Genomic DNA, 19530 nt, shown 5'->3' with positions numbered 1-19530 from the left:
CCAAGCAGCCCAGCAGCCCAATCTCGAAGGCCAAATTAGGCCCAGGGGCCAGAGGTTGCCAATCCCTGACTTAAATCAAATAAATTATTGCCACCCACTGAAGCCCCTGCTTCCCATGTCAAAGTTCCAACCTTAGTTTTAATGCATATGTAGTTTGCACAAGATACACATTGTGGAGCCAGTGTGGTGTAGTGGTTAAGAGCGGTGGACTCTTAATCTGGTGAACCGGGTTCGATTCCCCGCTCCTCCACATGCAGCTGCTGGGTGACCTTGGGCCAGTCACACTTCTCTGAAGTCTCTCAGCCTCACTCACCTCACAGAGTGTTTGTTGTGGGGGAGGAAGGGAAAGGAGAATGTGAGCCGCTTTGAGATTCCTTTGGGTAGTGATAAAGCGGAATATCAAATCCAAACTCTTCCTCCGCTGCTGCTGCTGCTGCTGCTGCTTGTGCTGCTGCTGCTGCTGCTGCTGCTGCTGCTGCTTCTTCTTCTTCTTCTTCTTCTTCTTCTTCTTCTTCTTCTTCTTCTTCTTCCTTATGAGCAATTTTTCTAATTTTCTGGTTCTTGCCTTTCAGTTAGTCAGCAGCTGATAAACCACATCCACCAGTTTCTGGAGAACAAGGGGCACCTGTATTATATGAAGAGCATCGACTGCATAAAAGTTTTCCGAGAGGAAGCTATTAAGGTAATGCGCATGTGGAAACTGCACTCATTGCTGGAGAGTAGGGGGATGACGTGACAACATCAAAAAGGATGCACAGAATTAAAATGGCTATGGCATTCTGGAGGCTTAAAAGACACCTTGGTGTTATATATTGGCCTTTTGGGCTCTTCAGAGTTTAGACCAAGTTCCACTGGGGCTTTTCAAATGTGGAAAGACAATACCTCTGACCCGTTAGATGAAAAGGAAGCCGTGCAATTCCCAAATAACTTCTTGAATAAAGCAAATCACAAAAAAAGACAGTGCTGCTTTGTGAAATGTCATTTCTTTAGTGACTCACCGCACATTAGAAGTTTGCTTCTGAGTGAGGCCAGATAAATGTGCAGTGGTTTGAAATGCCACCCCTCCCGCCATTTATTCAGGCAGAGTATTATGATGAATTAAGAATATGGTGTCATGCTAACTTTTATTCATCGCTGTGATACCTTTGTTATCCTTGTTGTTTCAGCTGTCAGAGGTGCAGTGCTTTAATGATTTTCTGCAGGCCCTGAAAAAGAGAGTGGAAGATAAAAATTTAACTGATTTCTGGGAGACTGTAATACAAGGTATGTCAGACATTATTTACAATGTACGGTGCAAGGGGGAGGAGAAGAGTGAAGCTTAGAGGCAAATCGGAAATTGCATGATTGTGCTCACAATTCTTTCCAGAAGAATGAGTAGACTGAATGCAGACCTGTAGTACATCTCTGCAGAGAATCTATATTGAAAAACATGGTTTATTATTTTATTTTATGTACAGTATGTAGGGGGTGTGTGACAGCTCTGGAATGCAGTTATTTCCTTTTTTGTTATGTCCCCCCCCAAAGTATTTTACTTACCACTTTTGTCCAGTTGTATTTATTTACCTTACTTTGTAGATCTGAAATACATTTGATTTTTCCCTTGTGTGCCATAAAAGGGGATACAAAATAATAATATATAATACATGCGTTTTGTGTTTTTATCCTGTATTTTTATGCTTTGAACTGCCCTGAGATCTACAGATGAAGGGTGGTATGCAGATTTAATACATAAATTATAATAATAATTAAAAAACCACAAAAACATTTGCACTAAAAATTGCATGCAGACACTGGGTTATATCTAGCAAAGTCATCCCATTAGCACAAGTACTTCCACCTGTACCACAGAACTTCCACTCTTCCACATCTCCCACATTCCCAGAGATCTGCTCTGGAAGGTTGGGAACCCTCAGTACAGGTGGAGGCGGGGCACACGAGAGGAAGTCCCATTGCATAGGTGAAAGCCCTTGAGTTAATGGGACGACTTGATTGTGTACAACCCACTGTTCCAAAGCAGAATGTTACATTGATACCACCGAGCATAGGGAATTAAGCAAGGGTGTGCCATGCCTGAGTAGTAAGGCAAAAGCCAGAACATTTTAATAATCAAAACTTGAGTCCACATATTCCTATATTGGCGGCAGCTCAATGTTCCTGGGTCTTGGCCACATACCCACGCCTTCCACTGATGTCCCCCTCTCTCCCACAACTGAGTGATGCACTCAGGTAACCGCTTGCCATGGTTGAGGAAGAGCATGTGCTCTGTGGCAGTCCTGTTGTGGTGGTTGCAATTTCTCCCTAGAATCCGGAATTCATCATGCCGTGTGCGAGTCCTGACTAGTGTCATTTGAGTTAATGATGTTTAACTGTAAGCATAAAGGAGAAAGAAAGCGGAGCGATGAAATTGAAACTAGTACAAAAGGTGTTCACGTCAGGGACTCCAGAGAATGGTGGCTAATAGCTTTGTTAGTCATGCACTTGCATTTATTTGTTATTATGTATTTATTCAGCTATTTACTCACAAAAATGTCTAAGCAGTGCACACAAAAATTACAAAAGTATACAGTGTATGAAAGCAATCGTAAAAACAAGCCTCATGGGTTTTCATTTTAACTATTGGTGTAACGTTTGACAAGTTACTGTATCTCTCTGTCCTGGCATCTCCATTTGTGAAAGGGGAGCACTGGCTTTGGTTAAGGAAATCTTGGGATATACTGCGCAGAATGTAACAATGTGTCTTTATTGCTAGACACTAGCAAACAAAGTATTTTCTAGTTGTTTACAATCGGCATATGGGATTTGGCCTTCCTTTTCCATACAAACCCTTTCCTTCCAAGCATCCCTTCCTGCTACTAGGTCCTATGCGAGGTTCCCTACCACCACTGCTGCTCTCCTTCCTGGCATTTAGTCTGCTTGCATCCCAGACCCCCTGTATTCTCTGCAGCACAAGCCTCTTGCCATCTTTAAAATGTGTGTGAAGGTTTTGCTCCTCTTCTTCAGGCAGCGTGGAGCTGGTCCTGTCCATGGCCCATTCATGACGTTTTTAACCACTCCTTAAATCCCGTCTATCCTGTCTCCTCAACCCTTATTCTCACCTCTTCCTATCTGAAGGCCCTACACAAGATCCTTATGTAAGCTAAACATGTTAGTCAATCTTATATTACTCATCTGTCCCTGCAGAAGTTAAATTTCCAGTAAATATTCCATCAGAGTCACAGTAGCTCAGTTAGTGGTTAAATGCAGCTTGTAAGTGTGACTTACATGAGGCATGGTGAATATGTGCAGGAACCAGTTGTTAGGCACATTAACTTCTTAACTTAAATTACACCTAACATACACACTTGGCTAGATCAGCATCACTGTATGCCATGTAAAACCTGTTTTATTCCTTTTTTCCCCCTCCAGACGAGCAAAATTGGTGTAACTCAAAGTCATCTTTCTAGTATTCTAGAAACTAGTTGGTCCAGGGAAAAGCACACACCTTGAAATGGTTGGTTTTTTAATCTATTACAAACATTCATTAGTTGTTTTTATACACCGTGGTACTTGAGATTTTTTTGCGAGAGCTGTTTTACCCTGTGGACCTCAAGAAAACATTGGTTTTGTGACCGTAAAATCTACTTCCACTCGGAGAAAATTATAGTATGGTACTTGTCTTTTGTTTGATTATTCATAGATAGAATTTCCTTGATCACCAAAGAAGAAACTGAAGGAAGCTCTCTGACAGCTGAAGATGCCCAAAAGGTATTGGATAGACTGCCTTTTATTTTTATTTTTTAAGAAAAAAATATGTAGCTTACAAGCAAAGGTTTCTCTTCTGGAAACTCTGTCAGTATGTAGTGTGGCGAACCTAACCTACCTTTAGGCCAGGTAATGTTCTTTTGGGTGTGCAGATTGATGAGTGTGAAAAAATGGTACAGCTAGGGCCGGCCCTACTGTTAGGCAGAGTGAGATGATTGCCTCCGGCAATAGATTTTGACAGGAAAGAGCAGTTCTCTCTCTCCCCCCTGCCCCCGTCTTGGGGGGCATTTCCTGTGCCCCCTTAAGCAGCAAAATATCTTAGTACAGCTTGCTGTATGCCTGTGCACAGATGTGCATTCATGATAGCAGGTCTCTATCTCCAGCTGCTCAGAGAGTCCGCCAGCTATTTTGTCCTCCCTACTATATCTTTCCTGTGAATGAGTTTTTGCTCCCACATGCAGCAAAGTGAGGTGGTAGAATTTGGGCCTATACCACTTCAGACTGAAGGTGTGGGGATGCCATTTTTAAATGATACTAGATAAATAATATATCCTATCTGCATATATTATCTAAAACTTTCTCCCTGGTGCTCTAGTTTACCATATGCAGGGAGCTTTTTACATAGGGAAGCATTGTGCCCCTGCATTCTGAAGTGGCACAAGCTACTCTTCCACCTCCTTTCTTGCTGATTCTGCTGAATATTTTATCCAGGCATTGAAGTTGATTTATTCAGCACATAATGTACATGGAAAGCCATTTCCCATGTAAGCTTGTATCCCACTTAAACGCACTGTGTGCCATGATACATTTGTATATGATGCTAGCATGTGAGCAGGCCAAGTCATCTAAGTCACTGATCATGGGCATTCTAAGTTGCATGAATGGGACAGTGCATGAGGTAAGTCCATATACATGGGTAAGAGCTTAACCCATGGCCCACATCTTGTATTGGCGGGGACTTTAATTCCTTTCCTTGGGAGAATTGTTCTCTCTAAGGCAGTATATTCATGAAAGAGCACAGGTGGGGAGCGTGTTCCTCTTCAGAACACAGAGCTGCAATGTTATAAGAACAGCCCTGCCAAGCACAGCCTGTCGTTATCTCAAGGAAGGTAATGGATTTCAGCACAACCATTACGTGTAATTTTGCTTCTGCATAAATGTAAAACAGATCTTGTCAGGAAAGAATAAAAATCAACTGCTGATACTCAGTGCCTTCTTGATGGGAAATAAAAAGTTTAATTTTGTTGCTAAGCAATTTCTCATCCTCAGTCTCTTCAAGACTCTGATGTGTTGTTTACATCTAATTTAGTGCCGAGATGCCACTCTAGAGGCCTTGGAGCAAATATGTAACTTTCAGAAATAGCGTTTTACCTTAATTAACTATGTAAAATGGGATCTGCTCCAGTGGAAAAAGGCTTTTAAATTTGACAACTTGCTTTTACTTCAATATTGCCTGTACAGTAATGGTTTTACATCCACAGTGTCAGGGAAAAAAGCATACAGGGATGATGTGTTGAGACTTTGCAGTCTTCTCAGCTGTATAACCTTAGCAGATCTGTGATGCTTTCTGCTTCAAAGGCCATAGCAGCCTTAAGTTAAACATTATGTGTAGAATAACATTTGCCTGCAGCTTAGGAAACACTGGCCTTTGGACTATGATGCAACTAGAGCAGCCATCATACATTGTGATTTTTTTTTATTTGGGGAGCTGCAGTTAGAGCATTTGTAATTTTTTTCTGTTGCTGGAAATTTGAATTGGATTAAATTTGTGACTTTAAAAACATTTCTGTGCTCTGTGGCTGTGACTCGTTGCTCAGTTTAGAGATCTTAAGTGGTTGAAAGACTTTAATCCAGGTTGGAATGGGCCATTTTCTGAGTATCAAAGGTTGCAATAGAATCATATAAGAAACTGCAGAACAAAATTGAAATTTGGAAAATTTAGTCAAACGTAATTTGCTAGCGTACTTTTACACACTGATTTGTTTGTCTTGTATTGTGACTCTAATATTTGTTTGTTTGTTTGGCTATATTCAATTGTTTTTAAGTTTGTTCTAATTTCGCTTCTTCCACTATCTATTATTATTCAATGTTACTGTCATAGATAATCAAAAATCACAATCCCAATTGACATTTGAATAACTGTTTGTTTATAGTTCTTGGCTCCCAAAGAAAAGCTCATGGAAACTTCACCAGTGGCAGATGATGACGGCGGCGATGTTGATGATCTGGTAAGTATTTTAAAGAATTATTCCAACATGATTACTTTAAGTAACTGGATTGTACTGGAGGATGATGCGGGTGATAAATATTCATGTTAATGTGAAGTTTCTTACATTTCTGTATCCCAGGGGGTAGGCAGGTGGTGTGCTCAGGGGGTAGGTGTGTTCTGGTCCATGGGGTCACAAAGAGTCGGACACGACTAAACAACAATAACAGGCGGGTGGGGGAGGCGGTGGCTGGTGCAGTATGAGGCAGACACAGCTCACTAAAGCCGCTTTATCTGAGCCTTGGTGACCCTACCAGATTTGAATCAAGAGGTCGTAAAATATTTTCTCATCTTATCAGGCTGCGGTTCTCAAATTGTGGATCAGGAATTAAGATAGGGAATTAATGGATCACTTCCTGTGCCCTTGCAATAAATGACTTAGGGTCAGGGTGTTAGTAGTGTTAGTGACTAATGTTGGTTGTCACCCTCTACCTGTAAGTTGCCTGTAAAGGCTTAACATTTACAGACTTCCCTTCTCTAAACCCCCTCGGTACCTGTGGGAAAAGCTGCTGGGTCAGAAAGGATTTGGCGTTAAGACTGAATTGAGCCTTCTTGCTTTTTTTGTTTCTGTAATGAATGGAGCACTGCCATAAACTATATCATAGTAGTAAATCTCTCTTACTTAAGTTTTAAAAGGCTGTACATATTTTTCTTCAATAACCATCACTTTGTACGTGGCCTGCACAAGCTTTAGCCTGAAATTGATGGCCCCATTTTCAATTCTGCCATTTTGCTTTTGCAGCTGGACATGATTTAAGTGGATGGACAGTGTCTCGGAATGGGTGGATCTGAAGATGTTTTGAGGCTCCAGAGAGAATGACATGGGTGGTAAAGAAAGGTGTGGCCAGGAAGTCCTGTGTAGATACTCCGACCCAGAAAGAGGGCACTGGCTCCAAGGAAATCTCCAGGATGGTGCAAATCTTCATTTTCTCTAATTTGTCACAAGTTACCAAGGCAATGCATTGAATTTTACCTGCTCAGTCTCCATTTAATAGGACAGATTCACATTCTCTGAAAGCAAATACCTGTTGTTGTCATATGTTGGCCTTTGTTATAGTCACAAGAGATTTTGATGCCTTAACCTCACTGTCTGCAGAGGGAATGCTGTCAGAATGAAATCCCAATAGACTTCGTATCCAGAAATATGTGTGTCTTTTCGGCATACTAACAGAAATATTGTCTGTTCATGAATGCCATAAACACCTGAAATACCAATGAAGAATTTAAAAAAGATTCCAAAGATTTGTACTCATAAACTGCAACCCAGAAAAGCCTCTTGAGTTGCAAATGTTTATCTGTTGAAGCTCATGGTTTATGTGTCCTTTCCAATGCAGCACTTACCAGGTGAATCACAAGCCAGTTTTTATACACAGAGGTGGTTGTGTGTTTTTTGCCAATTCAGAGTTTGCATATCTATGCCTTCAAATGGTTAGAAGCAGCTGCTGAATATCCCACCTTACTGCTCCGTGGGTTCCTTCATCAAGCCCTTTCTATTTGTCTTTTGTAGCCAGCAGAGCTCTAGTGTTAGTTGTCAGCAGTTGAAAGGAGTGGATGAAGCTATCAAGCAGAGGACAAGAGTGGGAGCCACAACGGCTGCATTGTTTCCCCCTGCCTTGGAGCATTTAAAGTCACAACCACAGCCTGTGGTACAGACATAGCATTCTTCCTGATGTTGCAGTACACGGTTCAGATCAGTCATTTAACTTCCTTTATCTTCCTCCTCACATTCCTCCCAACCCCCAATTTCTACATCCAAAGTCAGGTTTTTGCCCTTTAAACTTTTCCTTAACAATCACCAGTTTTTAGCTGTCTTGGTTAGTTTTCATAACTAACAGTACAGCTAGTTGCCAGTGCCACTGATGCTAAAAGCACTGGGTAGATGTAGGCTGGCTTGATGCAGTGTAATTTGTTACAGTCTTGGTTGTAAAGATAATAATATTGTTGCTATAGAAAAATTATATATTAAAAGCCAAAGTATGTTTAGTAGGAACCTTGTCTTGTCATTTCTGTACTCTGTGCAACATGGCTTCTTATTCATAAAATGGGTATCTTCTTTCCTCATCACAAGGAGGGTAAGTTTAAGGGCACTTAAAAGCCTTGGCTTTCCAAGTGAGGGCATGAAAATAAGCAGAATGGGGGGGGGGGCTTTTTAAAAAAGTGGATTGAGTCTGTCACCAGTTCTTTGGTGTGGTGATTGCTCTCCTCTCCTCTTGTCGTGCTGGTCCACTAGTAGCATTCACAGCAAGTGGCACAGTTAACTTACCTACAGGTGAGTTTCAGATTTTTTCATCTGAAAAAATCCATGATCCTTGGAGAAAGCTGATGTCTGGAAGGGCCCTTATTTTTCTTCCCTTGCCACAGGATCCAGACACATCTTTGCAAAAGGAGGCTCCTGGGGCAAGCTTCCAAATGCTATTGGTCTGTGAATTGACTGCCTTAACCAGAAGATTAATATTCCAAAGTGTCTGTTTTCTTTCATGGTTGTAACTTTAATGAACAGAGTTGTGATAAATCTGTTTATTTTAGATGTATTGCTAGCCCCCTTTTTGGGGGTGGGGGTTTAGTCTATTAATTGTTTGGCTTTCAATCAATTAAATCAGCAGTCATTCTGAAAGTTAATGTATTTTGCTGTCAGAATAGTGGGTTGACTGCATACTGCAAAATATTGTGTAACATTCAACTGCCCTGCTGTTAGCTCTGTTAGCTGCTTATGAAACCCTTTTGAAACTTCTGCCAAGAGTTTACTAACTCAAAGAGGCAGCAGTAGTGCAGCGGCTTTAAACATGGGACTGTGGTCATGTGAGATATTTTCTGGCTGCAAGAGAATTGCATCCCAAGTCTGAAAATCTTGCTGTTGGCTACAGGTTTTGAGAGCCCTATGTTTCTGAGGCTCTGGTTATTCTCACCTATTTGCTGACCTGCAGCACATTGTAGTACACACAGCAGGTCCATAGAATTGTACTTTTCCGAAAAGGCTCCATAATAGCCACCCAGCCATAACTGAAAGATCCGTTTTCTGCAGATTTGGCTTTGGTTCCGCCACCCTTATGGCATCAGACAAGCCACTCATTTTACAGTCCAACTTTCCCATGTGTAAAAAGAGTGATAGGGTTGTTCTGAGGATTCACATATAAGCCACTGTGAATCTTCTTGAGTTAGCCAAAACCACAATGAGCTGGAAAATGTTCCCTGATATGCAGTAGACCCAAACCAGCTGTTCTAATTTCAGCCACTCAAGAATGGATTCAGGAAGTTATGTGAACACAGAGACAGATGGATACTGCTCAGAGCATCAAGCTGCAGCTTGGATGTTTTGACTTTCCACATATTACTCTGACGGTTATTGGCTATATGCACATGCTTAAAGCCTTCAAAATGAAATGTTAAAGGCTGGAAATGGATCCATTGTCTCATTTCTCCCATCTCCTCCTCCTGCTGTCATGCAAGATGAGAAACAATGAACTGTTTACTAGTTGCCATAAGCTTTGTGTCTCGCTTTGTTTATTGGTGCCCTGAGTGTGCTGGAATTGTATTATTGGCTGGGCAGTTATGCTGTGAACGCCTTGAGAGGAGAGGCATAATTTATATGTACTAATAGAACTTGGAGATAGTCACACTTATCTCGGGCTCAGCAGGCCGCCAGGCACAGAATATGGTTGTGAGAATGTTGCCTGTTATGTTCAGAACAAACAGCAGAAACACACTTAAAATTGGGAACTCTATTTTTATGAGGTTTCTCAAAGGAAGATAATTTGTTATGTGTGTTAACAGGGGTGTCAGTAATTGGTGTTTGAATGACTCTGGGTTTTTTAATGCCCAATATCTCAATCAATAATGTGCATGGCAGGGGCAAACACGCCAGCCTTGGGCTGTTATGGATGAGCTGGGAGGTTTTTACAAGGGGTCTGGCCTTCTCCGACTGAAAGCAAGAGCTGCCTTATATTCGCTCTCTGTTTTTGTTGGCTTGTTCTCTGCTGTCACCTCCCTGTTTATTGGTTTTATTTATTGGCGAGCCTTCCTAGTGCACCTGTTGCCTTTCTTGTCCTGCTCAGGTGCTCAGAATAAGAACAGCCCTCTATGCAGCAGTAAGAGGAGGAGGAAGGGCAGCTGAGAATCAGAGAAGCATTGGCTCTTCAACAAATACCAAATACCGAGAATCAGTGTAGTATAGTGATTAGAGGCTCGTATTCAAAATCCCTATTTAGCTAGAAAATTCACTGGATGACCATGGACCAGTTGTTCTCCCTTAACCTGACCTACCTCACAGATGAAATAGGCAAAGAAAACTATATAAACCAAGCTGCTTGGAGAAAGGGGCAGGATAGAAATGCAGCCTATGGAATGACAGGTTGACTCCAGCTCTTTACTTCCTTGGATCCTAGACAGGGGCAGACTTTGGTCTTTCAAATTTCAGCTGCGCCTTGTGAGAGACCAGAAGTCTGTGCCCCACCCCATCTTCCGTTTTGCACATGCACTGTCATAATCGTGAAGACCTGTGGTGCCCCCCTCCGCTTGGTGCCCAGTGCAGTTTCCTAAATCCACTTCTGATCTTAGATCTGATACCCCACGCTTTGGAGTAGAAATTCCTTCTGGCATGTGGGTGGCTTAAATTACTGAAGGACAAGAAAAAGTTAACAGCATAGCCTGGAATTCATTGCAGGATTGTTGTGATGGTGGGAGCAAAGAGTTTCCTTCCCTGCTACCTTTCCAGGTGTTTTGGGTGATAAAGAAAGCTATTAACACCCAGCAATGACCAACCACAAGAAGACATTTTTTTTATAGCCTACTGTAACATGTTTACAAGGATCTTGCGACAGCTTGAGTATGATTCAAAATGGAAGCCGCAGGCGCTGGTTTCTTCTGGCTGGGTTTGCAGAGAATGTCATTACATCTCTTGAAGAGGATATGCTGCAGTCTCCACTGAAGGAGGTGGTTTTTAGGTCCTTTCTTAAAAGAAGTCAATTTTTATTTTATATTATTCAGATTCATAACTATAGTTTAACCTGAGTAAAACCGATTCTTCTATATATTACCGCTGTGGAGTGAATAGATAACCGAGGTAGTTTGGTGATCTTCGTTTCCTGTGACTTTGAGAATGCAATTCTTTGGTGTTCAGCATCCTAGCCTTGCAAGCGTCTCTCTACATGGATTAATACCATGTGAAATAAAATGCATGCTGGCTGAACATATATGCAAATGAGCATGCAAGTGTCATAATTTACACAGTGCAGTCATGTGATCTCTGCGAATAAGAGCAGCATTGGCAAGGAAAGCCTGGGCAAGTCTTTGATTCATTGAGACACTTGGTTTGCATGGTGTCAGTTCCCACTGGGCTCCTTAGCGTCATGCTGCATGGGAAGAAAACAGTTTCGAGGCCTAATTTGAATTTATAACAATAGGCATGGGCCTCAGATATAAAGCTATTTACATTTAGAAGCTCTGTCCTTAGGTGCTTAAAATAGGGTGCTTAAAATATAGCAAGGGACTCAAAACAATGCTGAGTTTTACATATCAGTCTCTCTAACTGTGAACTCGGGCAGTACAGCTTACAATCCGAATCTATTTAACAATTTTTAGAGAGGTAACTGTTTAGTCCCTTGCAAGAAAAACAACCAAGAGTATTGTGGCACCTTAAAGACCAGTACATTTATGGCACAAGCTTTTGCGAATTATAGTCTACTTCATGGTTAAAGGTCTCCACTGGGAACTGGGAGTTCCCTTTCCTTTTGTATATACAGTGGTACCTCGGGTTAAGTACTTAATTTGTTCCGGAGGTCCATTCTTAACCTGAAACTGCTCTTAACCTGAGGTGCCACTTTAGCTAATGAGACCTCCTGCTGCCACCATGCCGCCGGAGCATGATTTCTGTTCTCATCCTGAAGCAAAGTTCTTAACCTGAAGCACTATTTCTGGGTTAGCGGAGTCTATAACCTGAAGCGTATGTAACCCGAGGCACCACCGTAGAAGCCAGAAAGGGAGGCCCTCTGATAATCTAGACCATGATGGGGGCAAAGAGTTAAGGTCTCTCTTTGGTCCTGGTCAGGATCCTATGTACACATCTCTTTACTTAAAAAAAAAATCACATTAAAAAATAATATTGTTACAGTATAGGATTGGGGGGATGGCCTGGATGATTCTGTGTCAATGAGGTTAGAATTTAAAAGAAGAAGTCTGCTCAACTGGTCAAATCTCTTCATTAAGATAATGTCCCTACCTGGCCCAGCTAACTACCTCCGGTAGCATCCTAAAGAGGGTGCTGTGTTGCCATGGGAACAACTGAGAGATGCTGTCACGCCAGGGATGTCCAGAGTGAGGAATGAATACTTTATTGTCAAAAGTACATTTACAAGTTGGGGAAAGGCATGTCCACCAGTCCTACATACTCCTAGGTGTGCACCCAATGAGGCAGTTGCAGCAACAGAGAGGCCCCGCCCCCAAACTCAGCTTATGTATCTCCCCCATCCGAGCTGCGTGCAAGCAGGCGAAGACTCTGCCTTATGTGTAACCAGTTTCTGCTCCTCCCTCTTCCATCCTCTCCTGGTCCTGGGAGACAGTGGAACCGGAGTGATGGAGCCAGAGAAGGAGGTGTGGAGGCTCTTGATTCCACACCTGGCCTGGCACGTCTCTCCCTCCTCCTGCAACCTGTTCTTCACTCTCCAATCCTGCAGCTTCTCCTGCCTCTGCCTCTCATCTCTTGTCAGTTACAGGCTCCCCCAAATCACAGATTCCATCTTCCAAGACAGTCTCCAAGTGTCCCGGTGCCCACTCACCAGTATCAAGCCACCAGTGCTCAGTGTCCTGCCAGTCCCTGACTGGTCGTGTTCTCTGGGCGGAGGAGTGGGGTAAGCACTTCCACAACCCCCTCACTTAATTGGAAGTGGTATCATTGTGAAATCCAAAAATCATTCAGCCAAGGGGCTAGCTTTTGTGTGTGATGTTTGGCTAATGCTGGACAAGACAGAGAGATTTGACTCTCTTGGTGTGCTGAGTCCAAAGCTGTGGTTGGGCGGAGACTAAGATCTGTTGGAGTGTTAATGCTGTGAGCTCTTCCATCCTAAGCTCATGTGTATATGTGTAAATAAAACCGAACTGCAGGTAAGCACAGACACCTCTGGAGTCTCTCACCTCTTGGAGATTGTGATGCATGCAATGATATATAGGGAGATGTGACCTTTACTCAACACACTGCTAATGTGAGAATTCTGGATGTTTTGAAATACAAAGCATTTTTCCCAGTAGCTGTTGATAAAAACAGCAAAGACTTCTTGTGATGAATGAATTATGGCACCAACACTTTGTTGCCTCTGCTGCAACAGGCTACCCCTCTGGTAGCTGTTAATAAAATCTCTGATGGCAGAGCTGACAAGTTTGCAATTTATGAGACGGATTTTGTCCCTCATGACTTAAACATATTTCCGTGTGCAGCTTTTCATTTCCTGCTTAATTTATTTACCATTAAAATTACTGGATGAGTAATTCCTCCTTTCTAGTTGGTTATTACACTGGATTTCTTCTGAATCATTTGATGAGCCATAATCCAAAACTTGCTTAAGTGCCATTTAACCGATTGAAATTATTGGGCGAATGGCTTGATGGTGTTTATGGAATCGGGTCAGTAAAGGTTGGTCACTTTGGGAAACTGAGGCAATGCCCCATCACATGGTGTTTAAAGTGTGGAAATTAAATGTTTTGCCCAAAATACGCCCCACCAACCTGCACTATTTCCTGTTCTCTGTTCTATCCTTCCATTTGAACTACTGCAGGCATTTCTGTCAATATCCCATACTCTGGCCAATCAGCTCTTTCTACTGTTCAGCCAATCCCAAGCCAAAATATTGTTCCACCATCCATCTCCAGGCAGAATAACACATTCACTTAGCTTCTGCTAGGGCACCCCAAGCACTTTGTATTTTAAAAAATAAAATCTTAATTTGTATCCTTATAAACAATCTAGCCAATCAAGGCACAGATGTTAGCAGGCAGCCCCCCCCAAAAAAAACACACACTCCCAAATTGCTTTGGACTTTTGACTCTACAAAGTGCTGGCATTTTGGCAAGCCAAAAAAAGAATCATTCTTCCATTCTGAACATGTTCAGACCTGTTTCTTTGCTAAGCAGCCTACTGAACTGGAGAAAAAAAGGCATGTTTTGCTGAGACACCAGCCAGCAGGTCAGCAAAGCAAGTTTTTATTTCTTTTGTTATTATTGATTTGACTAGTGAGACATAGGGGGAATTTCTTCCAGCTGCTTCTGACTTCTTCTTTTCAAATGTATGGTGCTTATTATTTTTATAATGTGGTGTCTATTATTTTCAAATGTGTGATGTTATTTTTATGCCATTTACAGTGGTACCTTGGGTTACAGGTGCTTCAGGTTACAGATGCTTCAGGTTAACAAAATCTGCTAACCCAGAAATAGTACCTCAGGTTAAGAACTTTGCTTCAGGATGAGAACAGAAATTGTAAGGTGGCAGCGGGAGGCCCCATTAGCTAAAGTGGTACCTCAGGTTAAGAACAGTTTCAGGTTAAGAACGGACCTCCAGAATGCATTAAGTTCTTAAACTGAGGTACCACTGTATTTTTAAATAAATGGTGTAATGGGGCCTGTTGTATGTTGAGGATAAGAACTACTTAAAATGGTGGCCCAGTATAAGACAATGGGAGAGTGCCAACCAGAGGCCTTTGTAGAATCTTCTTTTCAGGAGAAGCGAGGGGGTAACAAAAAAAGGCTACATTAAAGATAGAAAATACTTGCAAAGTAAGTCCTATAAGGTGCCAGGGAATGAAATGGGAACCGTGTGTGTGTGTGTGTGTGTGTGTGTGTGTGTGTGTGTACAGAGCATCTGCTCTAGACTAGGGTTGGGCGAACTTTTCCATTTCATTTTCTCCCTGTTTCTGATTTTTCCAATATTAAGTTCAACTCCCTACATTTCCACATCAGTTAGACAACTTCTTTTCAAAAAGTCCTCATGAAAATCCACCTACATTTTAAGATTCAGCTGCATTTAAAATTGTGGGTTGATTCTATTGTGTGCTGTTGCTGTTTTAAACTATTCTTAAATTTTAAATTGTTTTAAAACTGTTCCTATATATTTAACTGTTTCATTTTTGTTCTTACATTGTAAATGGCTTCGGAATATCTCATGGGACGAGATTCATGCGTCAGGCCTGCGGTTTGTAGAAAAAGGCATCATAGGGCAGCCAGAGTAGGATTGGGGTGGGCAGACTTGATGCAGTTTGCATTTAAAGGCAAGCCTGTGTGTTGTTTTTGGAATGATGTTTGCTATTCTGAATGTCATATATTTTATAGTTGGCTGACTTTATTACTTTGAGTATATATCTATATCCAAATCTGTATTTACAGACAATAGAAGGTTATAAATCAACTACAGTAGTCAGCAAGCCCACGCTGACTTTTGCCATTAAAGGCAATCTTGAGTGAAAGATGGAGGAGTTGAGGAGAGGGAGCTGCTTAACCCTTTCTTCCTCGAACTGTTGCTTCTAAAAAAGTCTCTGGACCCATTAACTGCTTTTTGACCCTTTGAAGTGAAGCGCCCCTATCAGCGGGAGGAGAAGATATTTGTTTATGGTCTTGGTGTACAGCAGCTTTGTATTAAATAAATGTATGTAAGCTAAAAGTCCTGTATGAAGTAGCCCCATGGTTTCTTAAAGCGATTTGTGGGCCGCCACCATAATTACACTGTGCATTTGCACTAAAGTAAAGGTAAAGGGACCCCTGACCATTAGGTCCAGTCGTGACTGACTCTGGGGTTGCGGCGCTCATCTCGCTTTATTGGCCGAGGGAGCCGGCGTACAGCTTCCGGGTCATGTGGCCAGCAGGACTAAGCTGCTTCTGGAGAACCAGAGCAGCGCATGGAAACGCCATTTACCTTCCCGCCACAGCAGTACCTATTTATCTACTTGCACTTTGACGGGCTTTCGAACTGCTAGGTTGGCAGGAGCTGGGACCGAGCAACGGGAGCTCACCCCGTCGCGGGGATTCGAACCGCCGACCTTCTGATCGGCAAGTCCTAGGCTCTGTGGTTTAACCCACAGCGCCATCCGCGTCCCAGTGCATTTGGGAGTGTTTAGTGCATTTGAACTAAACACTCCCAAATTGTAAGCAAAAAACGTGGTGTGGTGTGACTCATGGATAGCCACAGAAAGGGATTTTATTGACCTGGCTTGGGAATCAATAATCAAGAGAGAGGGCGGGGAGTGGGGAGAGAAATGAACAAAGCATTTCAACTTTTTCCTCCCACCTTTTTTTCTTTATTTTAGAAAACAACCTTCAAACACCCAAGAATACTTTGTCTGCCCATCAAGAGCACTTGCTATTTCATACTTGATGTGGGAACATGACAGGAAAGTGACATAAATGAAGTCTTGAAATGAGACTCCTTTCCCATTAGGCTGATTCTTGAGGGTAGCACAGCAGTCTTCACCATCAAATTTCTACCTCCCACCAGCAGTTCAGAATGCTGAATCTTGAGTCTGGATCTACGATAGTTTGTCTTGAACACACAGAGGTATCCTGATGTCTTACCACCCAAGCCTACCACCCACACAAAGCTGTGTCAAATTCCAGGGAAAGTGTGCTTAGTGCAACTTTTGGAAATGCCATCAAAGAAACAACTATAGAGTTAGCGTGTTCATGATGTAAAAATCCTTTGGGAACCAATGGGGGAAGCCATGAACGGGGTTCTGCACACCTGAAGCAATGAACTTACATAAGTGAATTGCCTTCCTTTATCGCTCTTATCAGAAAGGAGTCAGGGAAGAGCTCTATCTGTTAGTGCCACATTAATCTGTGAATGTAGCACTACCAGCTTTTGTCAGAGGTGACAGTGGGGAGACATGTGGAAGCGAAACAAGAGCACCTGATTGTATCAGTGCATTGCAAAAACTTTGATGGAAATCGTAGCATCGGGATGATGTTTTGCAGAATAGAGCACAGATCAGACACTGCAATCAGAGAGAAGCAAAGAGGGCATTTTCCTCCAAGATGTTTCTGATGTAAAAGGGTCGCCCTCCATTGTTACTAGTGAGTATTATACCATTAATTGTTACAATAAAAGCATAATAGTGAGAACTGATGCTGTGCCAAGGACAGGAAAGAGGGGGAAAGGAAAACATCTCTCCTGTGTCACTCTGAACTTTGGTTCAGGAAAATGTTCATTCCTCCCCCGAGAGGTGAGAAATCTGGAAGGCTAAAGACCTCACCTTGATCTGCTCCATTTATAACAGGCGGGGGTAGGCATTAATGAAGTAGGCTGGGGAAGCTGGTGCACAGAAACCTCAACGATGTTGGGGAAAATGCTAGAGTCAAATACGAAGAATGTGGCAGTGTTTGGACTAAGCAGCTGTTTGTGTACAGCATCTAATCCAGCCTTTGCCAACCTGCTGTCTTCCAGATGTTTTGAACTTTAATTCCCATGAGGCCCAGCCAGCCCTGATGGGAGTTGTAGTCCAAAACACCTGGGGCCAGGTTGGCAAATGCATAACCTCAGTGGGAAAAACCTCAGTCAGGTATACTTGTGCATGTACACTTTTAAACAAATCTGCTGAGTTTATCTGTGTGCTATTGATGACTATTTTACATTGCTTTAAGTATACTGCTTAGAAGGCTTATTAAAATTAAGCAGTTTATATCATTTGTTTTAATAAAGAAAAAGGAAATAAACATCTTTCTTTGCTCCACTTCTTTTTTATAGGCCAGGCATAGGCAAACTCGGTGTTAGGATATTTCCGTTCCACCTTAAAAGGGAGCAGGCTTTGTGAGTCACAGAGTCTGCGTATTTCCTGTTCACAGGATGTTTCTGTTTTGATAGAGCTGTTCTCTCTCTCTTTGCCTGAGCAGACCGAAGCAGGCAGTCATGTTTTTTTCTTTGTTCTGACCAATGCTGAATAAACTTGGAAAATGCTCTCCTGCGTGCATCTTTCACTGTGCATTATCTGCTGATAGAGCGTGCATCAGTTCTAGAATGTGGCAAGCTATTTTCTGGAGCTCGTGTCGCTAATTGCTGATACTGCGTGTCTACGGGAGATCGATGGACGTCCGGAGACGACGTGGGGGCCATGTCTTTGCTTTATCTCCCTGGCAGTATCCCAACACTCGGCCCTCCAGATGTTTTGAGACTACAACTCCCATCATCCCTGACCACTGGCCCTGTTAGCTAGGGATGGTGGGAGTTGTAGTCCCAAAACATATGGAGAGCCGAATTTGCCTATGCCTGTTATAGGCAAACTCCTGCAAGTGATAAGAAAATATATAATGCTGTGTTAGTGTTAACAAAAGAAGAGCCCCGCTGGGCCACACCAAAGGCTTATCTAGCCCAGCATCCTGTTCCTCATAGTGACCGACCAGATGCCTTTGGGAAGCTCACAAGCAGAACATGAGGACAATAAGCCCTTTCCCACAGTTGTTTCCCAGCAAACTGCTATTTCCTGTTGAAATGAAGGCACTCCAAAATGATGTCATTGCCTAAGACACTAATGTGCTATGTTGCCATTCTTCTGACAAAAGCATTTCTCTTGTGCTTCAACACATGTTGAAAACCAGTCTTGGCCACACAGCGGAAAATTTTGAAGGCTGTTTTGCTACACAGACAACTGTTGCTTGCATTCAACAGGCCCAGCAGCCAGGATGGATTGTCACTCATATGGAAGTGTCAAAAGCAACTGCCACAAATTGTCAGTGAGAAGCAGCCAAATATATTCACTTTCCTTCTAATTAATCTCATTTCTGAAGACTGATAAATTGGTGGCTGTTTCAGTTTCCCAAAAGTTCTGCGGTAATTGGTGGGCTACTTTTCATTTAAATTTCCTGACATCTGACCAAAAGAGAAGGGGAAAGAATTTCTGTCTTTGCATTCTCTCCACCTCCCCGTCTGCTGCCATTTGATGCTTTGGTCAATTCAAGACAACCTGTTTATTGAGCATTCATCCTGACTCGTTTGCACAAAGTTTGCTAGGTGTTTCGGCAACACAGTCTGCTTATTCAGCTTTCATTCTGATTTATTTGTGGACTTTGCAGACCAATCAAATGATTGGTATTCCATACTTCCCAGTGCATCTCCCCATCATTTCATCATTTTCCTTATTGCAAATAGTCCTTTTTTTTTTTGGAAGTGGGTTTGTTGCATGAGAGCTCCTAAACCACTTTAACTGTGCAACCTGAATTTGCTGGTATGCTTCTGAATCCCACCAACAAAACAGCAACAGTCTGGAAGCAGCCAAAGCACTCCTTTTACTGCTTTGAATCTTTTTTATTGTGTTTTGTTATAAATGACAATCTTTTATTTCCTTAACAAAATTCCTCAGAAAACCATTTACACAGGATCTTATTACCCGGTAATAGGATGTAGAAATGAATCTCCATTTCGTTCTCAGACTTGGATGCCCACCACCTATTCGCAACAAAACCCGAGTCCTTTGTCACTCCAGATATTTGTGCTTCGATTATCTTTGTGCTTACTTTGATCTATGTATGGCTCGGGCTATCCCTCCTGCACTTCAAGAACT

General features: G+C 42.3%; 1 protein-coding gene across 2 annotated transcripts in view; it reads left to right on the top strand.

Moving 5' to 3' along the window:
- The window catches only part of XRCC5 (X-ray repair cross complementing 5), a 39270-nt gene extending 31273 nt beyond the window's left edge, over positions 1-7997 (top strand). Inside the window, exons 17-21 of one of the 2 annotated variants that reach the window (XM_053402594.1) lie at positions 573-682; positions 1167-1263; positions 3677-3744; positions 5895-5969; positions 6750-7997. In XM_053402594.1, the coding sequence (XP_053258569.1) occupies positions 573-682; positions 1167-1263; positions 3677-3744; positions 5895-5969; positions 6750-6764 (365 nt within the window). In that variant the 3' untranslated portion in view covers positions 6765-7997. Of the gene's footprint in view, positions 1-572; positions 683-1166; positions 1264-3676; positions 3745-5894; positions 5970-6749 lie in introns of those variants that run through there. The other variant, XR_008332109.1, reaches the window with a different exon arrangement.
- The last annotated feature ends 11533 nt before the right edge of the window (positions 7998-19530 follow it).

Source organism: Podarcis raffonei, chromosome 1 (assembly GCF_027172205.1).
Source record: "Podarcis raffonei isolate rPodRaf1 chromosome 1, rPodRaf1.pri, whole genome shotgun sequence".
Lineage (NCBI taxonomy): Eukaryota > Metazoa > Chordata > Lepidosauria > Squamata > Lacertidae > Podarcis > Podarcis raffonei.
This window is presented reverse-complemented; position numbering and strand designations above follow the sequence as displayed.